At 39.3% G+C, this 13649-nt stretch overlaps 1 protein-coding gene across 1 annotated transcript in view; it reads right to left on the reverse strand.

Moving 5' to 3' along the window:
- Positions 1–442: 442 nt before the first annotated feature.
- Positions 443–13649, reverse strand: part of TMTC1 (transmembrane O-mannosyltransferase targeting cadherins 1) — a 245606-nt gene continuing 232399 nt past the window's right edge. Inside the window, exons 16-21 of the mRNA XM_081818947.1 lie at positions 11782–11917; positions 11079–11223; positions 9708–9845; positions 8222–8344; positions 5326–5403; positions 443–868 (exon numbers count right to left, since the gene is read on the reverse strand). Of these exons, the coding sequence (XP_081675073.1) occupies positions 728–868; positions 5326–5403; positions 8222–8344; positions 9708–9845; positions 11079–11223; positions 11782–11917 (761 nt within the window). The 3' untranslated portion in view covers positions 443–727. The remainder of the gene's footprint in view (positions 869–5325; positions 5404–8221; positions 8345–9707; positions 9846–11078; positions 11224–11781; positions 11918–13649) is intronic.

Here is a 13649-nt window from a genome sequence, read left to right on the forward strand (position 1 = left end):
GTACCAAGATCCTTGATTTTCCCCCAGGGATAAGAACACCCATACACAATTCCAGAAGCTTCCTTTTTGGTATCTTGGGCAATGGGGAAAGTCTGCATCAGAGTGGAATTTAATTCACTCTTCAATCGGGCTCTAGCAATATCCTCGGGGGGATATTAGACAAAGCCCACTTAGCAACATCCCTTTCCCCCATATATTCCAAAAGATTCTACAAAAACTACCAGCTACTCATCTCTAGTTCTGGAGAACTAAATGAGCTACCTCTTGGTGGAATTACCCAAATGGTTTATCCCAGAGATTTTTTCCGTCTTTGACATATCTCATCTCATGAAGAAGAGCCACTCTGCCTTCATAGCATTTCAAGCCTCTGTATTTCTGGGACATAAAAGTCTACACTAAGAGATGGAATTAGATTCTTAGGTTGGAAAAGCAGAGAAATAGATGAAGGGAAACCTGTTATTTATTAAAGCCAACAAAAATCTGCAAAATGCGTAGTAGTTGTTTTACTTTCTCTCAGACCTAGCCCTTGCTTGCTCTTTCTTCTTCCAGGGAAATGCGAGTCCCTCAGCACAGGGTTACCAGCGGGCGTCCCAAAACATGCCTCCCTGAACTCAGAGCGAGCGAGCGGAAGGCTTCTCTGTTGTGCCCCTGCTGAGGTGAAAGCCTCCATCTCTTCTTCCGCTTCCAGAGGCACCAGCACTGTTCTTCAAGACTGGGTCAAACGCTGCTACGTTTGATCCTTTTCTCGAACTTCTTGTAATCGTTTCTCTAGGCGATCCAACTTGGCGAGATTTTCCTGCAGCAGTTTGCTATCTGGAACCAGCTGGAAAGCTCTCTCGTAATAAGCTCTTGCGGACACATAGTTTCCCTGTGGGGAAAAAGAGAGATGACAATTATAGTCTGACCCTCAGAACACTCCTGAAGAATGGGGAAACTAAGAGACAGACCGTCTGGCCCAGTTTGACGGGTATGTCCTCAGAAGGAAACCCTGTCTGCATGGGTAATTTTATCCTTATCTGTTGGTGCTTTTGGAGAATCCATTTGTTTTAAGTACCCGACCAGTTGGAGAATGTGAAGGATAAGAGTTATACCATAAGGTGAAATGGCAGAAAAACAGATTTTCAGTTCTACTAATGTAGTGGTATGAGACTATCATTTCATAGTGCTCTTGTGGGGTTGCCACTATTACTTAGTAATCAAATGGAGACATGGCTAGACATGGAGAGAGGGAGGGAGGGAGGCAGGGAAGGAGGGAAAGAGGGGTGTTTGTGGGAAAATTCAAAAGTAGTGATGATTAAATAGTTCGGAATCCACTAGACCTATTTAGTGGTGGAAGTTATTTTAATATCCAACTAACGTAAAAGCAACTTTTGCCTAATATGGGCTTTAATGTAAATGTAAGTTTTTATATACTGGAAAGAACTGATAAGAATATGGAGTCAAATTTACCCAAGGTGTGTGACAATATGAACCTGCTGGATCCTCTTAAAGCAGGAAGGAAGGCATGTCACCCCTGACCTGCTAAAGACACCGGTCACCACCCTCTGTTGGCCCCCATCTGCTTTGTTCAATGGCTTTCTAACTGGAAACCATGTGTGCCTGTCCCAGATGGTTCCAAGCAAATTAGTCACAATTACTGTTTTCCAGGCCCTTTTCTGCTACTAAATTTTACCTTCCTTATTTGGTCCACCCTCTTTCAGATCTGTGTCCTGTCACATCTCAGAACTCTGAGTGTTGGAGTTCTCTCCATTCCCCCAAATTTCAATTTGCTTTATTTTATTCTCAATTACAGCTCCATGTGGACAAAAACCAGTTACCCTCTGAATTCCCATCACAATTTAAAATAGCTTCTCTAAGTGAGAGTTCTATGTAGCAACTAGCAACTGATATTCACTAAATGTTTAACTATCCTCCAAATGAGTTAATGCACGTTAGGAGCTCAGACACTGCCTGATGCATAGTGAGCCCTCAATCTGATGCTCCCATTGTTGTCATTATTAAATGATCATCCAGGCCTGAGTAAACACTGTCCATTTATTACTATACTTACTTGTCATATTGGTAAAAAGGAGAGGGGAAATGACATCAGGATCCAGGCTCTGGCACATGCACAAATGAAAAAACATTTCTGATTATGAACACTGATTCTCATAAGAGGCTAAATAAAATTCTGAACAAGTGAGAACCTGGATTTGCTTCATTCAATTGTTATTATTTTTTTTTCAACTCCAGCATTTATCTTCCAAGTGTCTGCACACACGTGCAGACAACTGAACATTTGTGACCCTTAGAGTGCTCTCCAAATATGTTTGTGTTACAGCCGACTTTGAAATTGTTCTGCTAAGAGTTTTTTCTGAATTTAGGCCTCAGCCCAGTGCCTTGGCATTTCCTTCTTTGATTACCAGCTTTCTTTGTCCTTTCATGTAAAATCCACGGCTACAGTTATTTTCTCTCCCTCACATTGCTCTTTACTTGATTAAACTGAAAGCCTTATTTTTTTTTTTTTTTTTTAAGTTTTAGCCCTTGATTCAATGTCCCCAGTTCTGAGATGTTAAGATAGGGAATCTGGTATTTTAATTTCCAGAAATGTGCTATCTACTATGATAGCCACTAATTCCATTTAAATTGAAATCAATTACGATAAATTAAGAATTCAGTTGCTCAGTTGTACCAACCACGGTTCAAGGGCTCAACAGCCACATGGGCTAGTGGCTATTGCCTTGGACAGTGCAGACACAGAACACTCCTGCCACCATAGAGAGTTCCACTGCATGAAGCCATTCTAGAAAATGCACGTAGGGTACTACTGAAAATAGGACTTTGTGGTGTGGCCCAGTTGATACAACTTTTTGATTAAAAAGAATGTGTGTTAGCTTTTTTGGTCCATCCATTTCAGCCTTTATGAGGCTTCATAATAATTATCTTTTATTACCAAACAGTACAAGCAAGAGACAACTCTGTTCTCATCTCTTCATGCCATGTCCTGGCAAAGCCTTATTCCAACTTGCAACCGTACCACAGCCCTCAGTCTCCTAAGCTTCACCCGGGCTCAGGGAAGGAGTGAAGCCTGGAAAGGGCTAACACTGCCTGGTGCACACACTACCTGGCAATGTGAAGACAGAAAATTAATGACTGCTCTTTAGGACCTCACAGTAATAATCTTGCATCCTAATGGTGCCATTTAAATGACCACATCCAAGCCAGGTCCCAGTCTATATATTTATATTGGATTGTATCATATGAATTTACTGATATTAGACGATTTTTCAACTACAAACATGGCAATTTCACCGTTCAATTCTTCAGCCTAATACATGATGTTTGCAAAAATGAAAAACTGCACAAACTAATTTTTAATCAGTGTGTTCATTACATTTTAAAAGAATACACCCAATAGATCCTTCTTCAATCTCCAGACACCTTTTCAGGGGAAATACCTCTAAATTTAAAGCAATGGATTCACTTGTTAATCTAAGAGTTCAATGAATATACTATTTTCCTTGTATTTCCAGACTTTTTAGAAAAGTCTTGGGTGTACTTATTGTTCTTTTTTTTTTTTTTTTTAGATTTATTTATTTGAGAGAGGGAGAGCATGAGTGGGAAGGGCAGAGGGAGAAGGAGAAAGAATCCCAAGCAGACTCTGTGCTGAGTGCTGAGCCCAACATGGGGCTCGATCTCACGACCCTGAGATCATGACCTGAGATGAAACCGAGTCAGCCACTTAACCAACTTCACCACCCAGGGACCCCTATTTACTGTACTTTTTAAATTAACAACCGAACCCATTGCTTTAAATGGCAGGCACATGTCATCTAAAAACATATTGAGCATATTATTTTATAAAATATAACTATTTAACATACTATTTAAATATTTAAAATTATGTTACTATTTTAAAAGTAAGTTCATATTGCTGGACACCCTAGAAGATCAATAAGATCAGAGCTCAGGTTATTCTGCTCTGAAAAATGTCATGTTTGTTCCTCTATTAGATCAAGGCTGTCAGTCACATAATAACTCACCCATTATCCCCTTCTGGCTATATAATCACAAGTCACCTTTTGTTTTGTTGTGTTTCTGAGAATGACCAGTTTCCACTTAATAGTAAACCCTATTAGGCTTTTGTTTAAATGCTAATCACTATATTACTGTTTTATCAATATAAAGACTGATAGAAAATAGGTTAGCATAATAAGAGTGATCCTTTAAAGACATGTCAGACCATGGCATCTCTCTGCTCAAAGTCCTCCAAGGACCCCAACTCATTTGGCATTGCATAAAAGCCAAAGACCCTACATTCCCCTTCAAGGCTCTGCATGATCTGGCCCTGTGACTTCTTTAATCCCAGCTTCTACCATTTCATCTCACTTGCTCCCTCTCTGAGGGACCTTTGCACATGCTCTTTCCCTATTTTGCCACATGGCTTGTTCCCTTCAGGTCTCTACTCAAAGTGAAGCCTTTCTTAACTATCTTAATTTTAAATTTCAGTCCTTACCCCATGGCACTTCCTATCTTCTTTCTCTCTCTTTTTTCTCCATAGCACCATGATATATTTTATGTATACATGTATGCATGTATGTGTTTATTTATTTATTGCCGATCTCCCTTACTAAATGTTAGCTCCATGAAGACAGGAAGTTCCGACTTACTTGTTTAGTGTTCTATTCACAGTGCCTGAAGAAGGAGTACCTGGCACTTAACATGCTCTGTATGAATGTTTGTAAAATGAATGGATGAATGAATGAATGAAAGATGAATGAATGATAGTGAGTCTTTGAGTTCATTACTTATAGACAGCAACCTTCCCAAAGGTCATTTTTAATAATTCGCTCAAAGGTAGCTTTTTCTTTTGGAAAAACAAAAAATAAACCCACAAACAACCTTGTGTTTCAGTAAATGATCAGGGAGTAAAAGATACATTAGATACAAGAAATAATAAAGTAATATTTAAAGTAACACTGTAGTCTTGACCATGAGTTAAGCTGTAGGACAATGAGCTACAGGAAGCCCTAACAAGGCTAAGTTCACATAAGCAGATTTTATTTTCTATACGATGATTCTTCTCTTAAGTACATATGGTTTTCTTTATGTTTAATAAAATCATGGAATTTAATTTGTATAGACATGGTTTTCAAATGACTTCATGATATCCAATATCTAGATAATACAAAGTGAATATAAACTGTGCTAATTTCACTTTTAAACACCTATGGCTTTTGGTATTTAAATAATTCAAAGAGGGAATTAACAATATGTTTTCAATCTTTTGAGAGAAGACAGAAAGAGAAAATGCGAAGTCTTCATGGGAGTGAATTATTCTCCTACCTTGATGTGTTGGATTCCACCCATGTTCATCCAGGCCTGTGCTTGATCTGGATTTAGCTCCACGGCGGCTTTATAGCTCTAAATACACAAGAAACATCTTCAGGTTGAGAAAGGAGAACCCACGTTTAATGCTACAGGATTGTGGAAACCACTTTCTTCATACGTGAGAATATAGATGGTTAACACAGTGAAACCCGACACTACCAGCTCACAGGTGTTCCCATTTATTTCAATTATTTTTTTTTTTTTAAGATTTTATTTATTTATTTGAGAGCGAGAGAATGAGAGACAGAGAGCAGGAGAGGGAGGAGGGTCGGAGGGAGAAGCAGACTCCCTGCTGAGCAGGGAGCCCGATGCGGGACTCGATCCCGGGACTCCAGGATCATGACCTGAGCCGAAGGCAGTCGCCCAACCGACTGAGCCACCCAGGCGCCCTATTTCAATTATTTTTGAGAACTGATGATTCGGAAGTGGAGGAACCTGAAATGTGTAATTTGCTCACAGAGACTGAGGATGCCCGCAGGGAATCCAGGTGATTTTATTGTAGTGCATCCTTTCTCACTGGCTTTGACAGGCAAGAAAACTCCTTTGGCCTTTTTCGCTATAAATGGAGTTTGTAAGAATATTTTTTTTAGTAATCATAGAATCTTAGAGTCTTTTCCTATATAGCTCAGTCCCAGTGAATTATCCCCTTTCCCAGTATCCTTGGCCTGGTTATTCGGTCCCACTGAATGTAACATCTGTGAGGCATATTTGTAATATTTTGCATGTTGTTTTATATCACCACTGGCATGCTCACCACTGGGTCTTAATTTAAGAGTGGTCACCTTAAATGAAGCTAACGGCTAAGAATGTTGCTTTCCGTTACAAAGCTAAGTATTTGTGTGTCATTTAATGCTCTTTGCTATTTGCATTGATGAACAGATTCATAAAGTAAATAGAATCTGGTCCATCCCTCCTCCACTTCTGTTTAAGAGGAACAAGCAGACAATAAAAACTATATCTTTAAAGAGCTGCTAAAATAAACCTAAGGATGTGTTTCTTGGGTTAATTTATATCAACAGAGATGAGAGTGTAGGGTAGAAATTAAGAACTTGGATTCAAATCCCGGCTCCATCTCTTACCCTCTGTGACCTTGAGCAAGTTACATAACCTCTGAGTCTCAGCTTATTCGACTGTAAAATGAAGACAATGATCATAGCTTTCTTATATGACTACAGAGAAGATTAAATTACTTAATATGTGTAAATCATAAATAAAAATGCTAACACATTGTAGCTGCTATTATTAGCTCACAGCCCTACTCCTATCCATCATAGATCTAGCCACTTTATTAATTAATTGATTGGTTGACTGATTTTAAGTAGACTTCACACCCAGTGTGGAGCCCAATGTGGGGCTTTAACTCACAACCCTGAGATCAAGACCTGAGCTGAGATCAAGAGTCGGACACTTAACTGACTGAGCCACCCAGGCACCCCAAACGTCACTTTAAAATGATTATTTGATCTATAGTTAAAGCAACTAGAAAATACTTTTGTTTTCAATACAATGGATAAGATACAGATAGATATAGATACCAAATAACTTCAAAATTAAATTATACATTCATTAAATTGTCACATTAGGTATTAAAAAATGTTCACATGTTAAGGTATTAAAAATGTTCACAGTGCAAGGGGGCCTGGGTGCCTCAGTCGGTTAGGTGTCCTTTGACTCCTGATTTCAGCTCAGGTCATGATCTCAGGGTCTTGAGATGGAGCCTCTGTGCTTAGCGGGAGACCGCTTCTCCCTCTCTCTCTGCCCCTCAGCCTGCTTGAGCCCTCTCTCTCTCTAAAATACATAAATAAATCTTTTGAAAAAATGTTCACAGGGCAGAGATAAATACAAAATTTCTGCTTCAAATATGCCAGTTTATTTTAAGAGTTCATGTTCAAGTTAGTTTTCCCAAATATCTTTACCCATGTTTTTGAATATTTTAAGTCACTCACTGTTTTCAAAAACAATATCATTTAAAATTTTACTCTTCTCATATTATATTTAGTGTAATTTTATGATTTCATTAATTCCAACTTGTGGCTTTACCACAGCGGTATTTCTAGAACATTTCTATTTGCTTGGAATATCTTTTTGATTTCAAACTGTGTATAAATTTTGAGAGCTGTAGATATTGAATGCCTCTAAGATGCAAGGCATTATGTTTTAGAACATGGAAGGAAGCTGTCTCTTTTTACAAGGAGAAGTCCAATCTAACTGGGGAGCAGGCATTGGGCACGGAGAAGTGGGGGTGGGAGTAGGAGGAGGAGGAGAGGACAGGGCGAGAGGAAAAAGAGGCCTAACAATACAATGCAATATATGATACTTTCAAATGACTTGTAGAGACAGTAAATGTTGTAAAAGTCCACAGGAAACAAGGGCACTGGGAGAAAGTACGGTCCAGATGGGCTTCCAGAGGGAGGAGAACAAAGGCTATGTGTTAATAGATGAGAGGGAATCTGTGAAGAATTGGGGGGTGGGTAGAAGGGTGTTATAAGGATGTGTGGAAATGCCAAAGCTATTCAGACACTAGTCCAGATGTACTAGAGGGTTACTGCCAGCCAACAGAGAGAGTGAGAGAGGCAGAGAATAGAAACTAGTTTGAGGGAATAATGTGGAATTGTTTCAAATATCAAGTTAAAGGTGATAATTCAGAAAATAATGCAGAGGTACTGCAGAACTCTGAATAGTTAAAAAATAGTCAATTATAAAAATTAAATGTATAACATCATGGCCATTAATCAGAAAGTTCACTCCACAAATATGCCAGTGATCTTAAATTTTACTGTATGTGCTTCAGTAAAGATTGAGAGTACGAATTTTAGTCCCTTAATTTAATAACATAATTAAGTGTTTATACCTCAAAAGCTTTATCCAGAAGATTCTGCTCTCTTAGTTGGTTTCCTTTTGTGAAAAAAAGTTCAGATATGACTTTTGGGTCCTTTGGTTTCAGCTGGAGAGCCTTGTCTATAGCATCGAGTGCCTGCAACAGGTTTGAAAGACCAAATGTAGATGAGATGAAGAAAAACTAACTTAAATGATAAAATTTATACCTTTTGTCCTTATGTATTAGCTGGTGTGGAAATGACCATCAAAACACATTCTTCATTCTCTCTGATGTTCTCATTGAGAAATAATGTGGCCCTGACAAAATAATTTTCCTATACTCCAGGGTTTCCATTTATATTGTGACAATGACATGTCCCTGACCAGTCCACAGGGAGGTCAGTGATAAAGATAAAAGACAACAAGATCTGGAGTTAGGTGTTTTGCCCTGCCTGGGTCCATCTGGACCACTCCAAACACAGCCTCCCCTTAGGTCCCTGGTGCCCACTCTGCCCCCAGCACCCACTGTCCCAGCCCCTGCAGCCAGAGATCCCTCCACAGCACAAATCTCACCATGTCGCTCTTCTCCTTAAAACCCCAAAGCTCCCCCAAGGATAACAAACAAAACCTTTGCCCTGGTCCCAAGCCCTGTGGTGTGTTGTCTCCTGTAACCTCTGTGGCCATTACCTTACACAGTGCCACGCTCCCTTCATGCCCATTCCTCAGACTTGCTACTTGCTGCTGCCACAGGACCTTTGCATGTACTTTATCCTGCCTGGAATGCTTTTCACTGCCCCCCTTCATCTAATCACTCCTATTTATCATTCAACATTCACCTTCATATCACTCCGCAGGGAATCTAACCTCCCAGATCACTCAGGTCCTTGATTATATGCTTGTTAGGACCATGTCACTCTTCATGACATCACTGAACACAGCTATAATTCTACACTTGTTTTGTGATTGCTTATTTAATCTTGGTTTCCTCTTCTTCTATAAACTCCTTGAGGACAAAGGTGATTTTTTTGTTTTTCTTATACCACTTTATTCCTGGTACCTACGACAGTGCCTGGCATATAGCAGGCATTCAGTAAGTATTTTGTTGAGTCAGTTCATAGATTTACTGGCTATATGACTTTTCAAATGGAGATAAACAATAATAGTTGCAAAACAGGATCACTGACCTGTATAAAGACTGTTATAAGGATTCCATAAATAATGTATTTGAAGGAACATGGAAAATGGTAAAGCATACAAATGTCAGTCTTTATCTAGTTAGGTGAAAACAAATTGAGATACTGTCACATAAAATCTTTAGACCAAGGATGAGCCAAGAAAGTATTATTTCAAGGGGACATATTACAGTTAAGGAGGTATCTGTGAAAAGCATCTGTAAGATAGGCTATGCCAATGGATGATATTCAAGACGGCTCGGCCTCATAAATGCACACACTGGAGAATCATTCAGGCACACCCCGTTTTCCCCCTGTGAATCCAAACAACTCCAGTGTGCTCTCCACCTTGTCGTGGTGCTCCTGCTTGCTGTAGATTGCTGACAACAGGCGGTAGCATTCAAGGCATCCGGTCTCTTCTGACACAATGTGGTTGGTCATCTTCTCAGCTTCTTTTGTCTGACCCATCACGGCCAAAACCTGAGCCTGCAAAAGCACACTGAATTGGCTTAGGAGACACTGTTATCACCTCATCATATAAAGCATCTTTGAATAGAGGCTTTCCAGAAACACTCCAGAAAAAAGTGCTTAACGTCTATTTGCAACTCAGAGGGAGCAGAATTCCCAGAGTTTATAGGTTTAAATTTTTGTTGTTTGTTTCTGTTTATTTCTTTAGGTATGTGCAGGCATTGCGTGTGAATAGCAGGGACACCAAAGATATCAACGAAATGACTTGTGACTTTTTTAAAAAGTTGACTAAATATTTCAAAAACAAATGATTTTTTAAAAAATTTTGTTTTATTATGTTAGTCACCACACAGTACATCATTAGTTTTTGAGGCAATGTTCCATGATTCGTTGTTTGCGTATAACACCCAGTGCTCCATGCAATACGTGCCCTCCTTAATACGCATCACTGGTTGTGGTTGGGAAAGAAATGATTTCTTATGGTTTCAACAGGATGCTGTGTTTAAAACAAGATAACAAGTTTGATTTATTGCAGATCTAAAGAAGAGTAGCAAAAATGCAAATTTCCAAAAATTGAAACTAAAAATATTGCTGATTATTAATTTCTTAAACTTGAGAACCATACTATAGTTATGTTAGAGAACGTCCTTGTATGCTGAAGTATTTAGAAATAAAGGGCAGGGCGCCTGGGTGGCTCAGTCAGTTAAGCGTCTGCCTTCCACTCAGGTCATAATCCCGGGGTCCTGGGATCGAGCCTCATATTGGGCTCCCTGCTCAGTGGGAAGGTGCTTCTCCCCCTGCTTGTGCTCTCTCTGTCAAATAAATAAATAAAATCTTTAAAAAAAAATGAAATAAAGGGCATGAGAGCTATAACTTTTACATGGCTCATGAAAAAATAAATGTATTAATAATACGCATTTGCACACATACATAAATATGCACATATGTACATATACATCCATGATAAACAAATTCATCAAAATTCTAAAAATGGATGGATCTGGGTGAAAGGGGATATGGGAGCTATTTAGTATTCCTGCAAATTTTTGTAAGTTTGAAATTATTTCAAACCACAGACTTAAAAGTTTTTTCGTGTCTCTGTCTTTGGTGAATGGCTCCCACCCTGGTTATACGGATACTCAGAAAATGGATCTATCGTAGTGCTCTAGTTGCAATTCTGAGGCTTGTGACCCAGCTCCCTGCACTGCACACTGCATGTCCTGCCTCATTTTCCTTAGCCAACGCACTCACCAGGGCCAGTCGGAGCTCCCTTTGAGAAGGCTGAAGTGCTGCAGCTTCCCGGTAAACCTGCAGGGCCTCGTCATAGCGGCCCGTGTTATAATAGAGCGCTCCCAGAGGTGATAACAGCTCAGCTTTGCGTGCCACCTGCAGGGCCCTGAATTTTGAGAAAGGTGAACTGAAATTCTCATAGGTACATTTTGAAAGCTCGAAACGCAGGTTTAGAGAGGCCAGTCTGTGGTTTGAGACTCTGCTCCAACACGGTCTGTTTTTATAATCAAGAAGAATGTTTTTAAAAAGACACCGATGCCGCCCTCTGACTACAAGAATGTCTCTAGTGACCTATCAATATGGAAACTGAGCTCCAAGGATCTTTTCCATTGATGGTGATAGGCTGCTTCCCATGCATGCACAGTCTGTCCCCCGCATGCATTTTCAAAACTACTATTTGAGGTTTGGGCTGCAGTCTACAGCCTCAGAAAACAATTCCAACTTTGGCTTAGCACCATGTTCTAACCAGCAGGACTTTTTCAAGCCATTCCTTAGGATACCATTTAGTGTTTGGTATTATTCTTTGGAGGGGAGAATCTGTATTACCTGAATTGGCAAAACTGGTTAATATTCTAAGAGCATGTCTGTTCCGATTACATAAAAATTGGAAGGGTGACTATTAAGGTCTTTGGGCAACTTACAAAGTGAAGAAAAGGAGCTTTACCGTTTGTACCATTCTTCAGCCACACTGTTGTCTCCCAAGGACCTGTAGAGCCTCCCCAGATTCACCATGGCCACGTGATGACTTGGGCTGAGTGTGATGGCCTGTTGGTAATGGGCCACTGCCTTCTCTGGAGAGCCTGTAACCAGGGATGGTTGGTGAGAGCAGAGCATGCTTTAATTATACAATACACGAGGCTCTTCAATTTCTCTTCTGATGTATATCATTCTTCTTCATATCACTGAGTCATACCATCAATTATTCAGTTTGTAAACGAGCTTGCATTCTGGCTTCGTCTCCTTGCCACTGTGTAACCTTGGACCATTTTACTATTCGTTCCCACTTCCAAGGAAATTAATAATAAAAAAGCAAAAAAAAACTAAAATCTATTTCTTTTATTATGTATAGCATTTTAGCCAAAGTGTTTTCTGGCAATTGCCCTAGCTAATATTATGTTTTGAGATCATCAGTGATTGTTATTTATACAAGATACTGTTACTTTTGATTATACCAAAATATAGAATAGGCTGTTATAGAAAGAAAACTGTCCTGAAACAATTTCTAAGGGTTGGTCTCAATTACTCTACTGCAACATAACTGAGGCACTGCTTTAAAGAAGCATGTATCAGCTAGATCTTGAAAATCTTTTTTTAAAATCATACATTTTTGTTAAATGGTATTTATGTAATGGAACTTTAAAAAATAATAGTAATGCCACCTTGCATTTGTCCAATGCATTATACATCTTAAGATATTTTAATTAAATGACCTTTACAGGTATTTTTGATACTATTTAGCTACCTTTTAAAAAAGATTTATTTATTTATTTATGAGAGAGAGAGCGAGCTTGTCGGGTGGGGGGGGTGAAGAGCAGAGGGAGAGGGAGAAGTAGACTCTGTGCTGAGCATGGAGCCCAATGTGGGGCTCGATCTCAGGACCCTGATATCATGACCCGAGCCGAAATCAAGAGTCGGCCGCTTAACTGACTGGGCCACCCAGGTGCCCCTATTTAGCTGCCTTTTGATACCTTTTAGCTGTGTCTTGGGATTTAAGAGCTATTAAAAAATAAATAAAAGTATTATTTTAGAGCTATAGACACTAAAGTGCAAAGCGCACTTAAGAGACCTGACAAAAATCCCAGGGCAACTGAGGATGAAGACCAGAAGTAGAATCAAGCATCTGATGAGATCCCCAAAGAAGCTTTCTAGTGAAATTATATCTAAGTGGCTGAACTGTAGAACAGTCTGAAGTTCTAGATGAAATGGAGTATTTATGACCTGCAGACACCTTCTCTGAATGCATGTCTGCACCAAAATAGATTTTATGTCTGTACAGATCTATGTACAGGTCACTGGTACTAGGGAGAATTTCCACCAGTATAAAATACATGAATACAAAGGGAGTGGTGGGAAGATATACAGGGTGGCCAGTGAGATTTTTAGGGGAGTAGCATTGTTTGTTGTTGAAGTAGAAGGAAGAGGGAAGACTAGACCAACAGGGGGTCTCTTCCAGTTTTTAGATCTTTATGGCACCTCATGTATTAGTGTGTTGCTAATAAACCAGCAGGTGGCACTAGAAAACAATTTTACATGCAAAAATAAGGGGCATTTCTTAGGAGTTTCGGAATGTAAATTTACATTCTATAAAACAGAAAAGTTTCAGATATGCTAGAAAATAAAAACTCCTTTGAGCATTCATATTTACAAAATAATTAAAACAGAATTTTATCACAAGCCAGACAGTCTAAAAGTCAACGAGAACAGAATGGTGCTTTTGCATTAAATTCAACTACCTTTTGATTCTTTATAAGTATTCATAGAATGCCAACAGTAGATGGGACACAAATCATAAAGAAAAAAGAATCCCTGCCC

The sequence above is a fragment of the Leptonychotes weddellii genome, chromosome 5 (genome assembly GCF_054177405.1).
Source record: "Leptonychotes weddellii isolate Sample4059 chromosome 5, ASM5417740v2, whole genome shotgun sequence".
Lineage (NCBI taxonomy): Eukaryota > Metazoa > Chordata > Mammalia > Carnivora > Phocidae > Leptonychotes > Leptonychotes weddellii.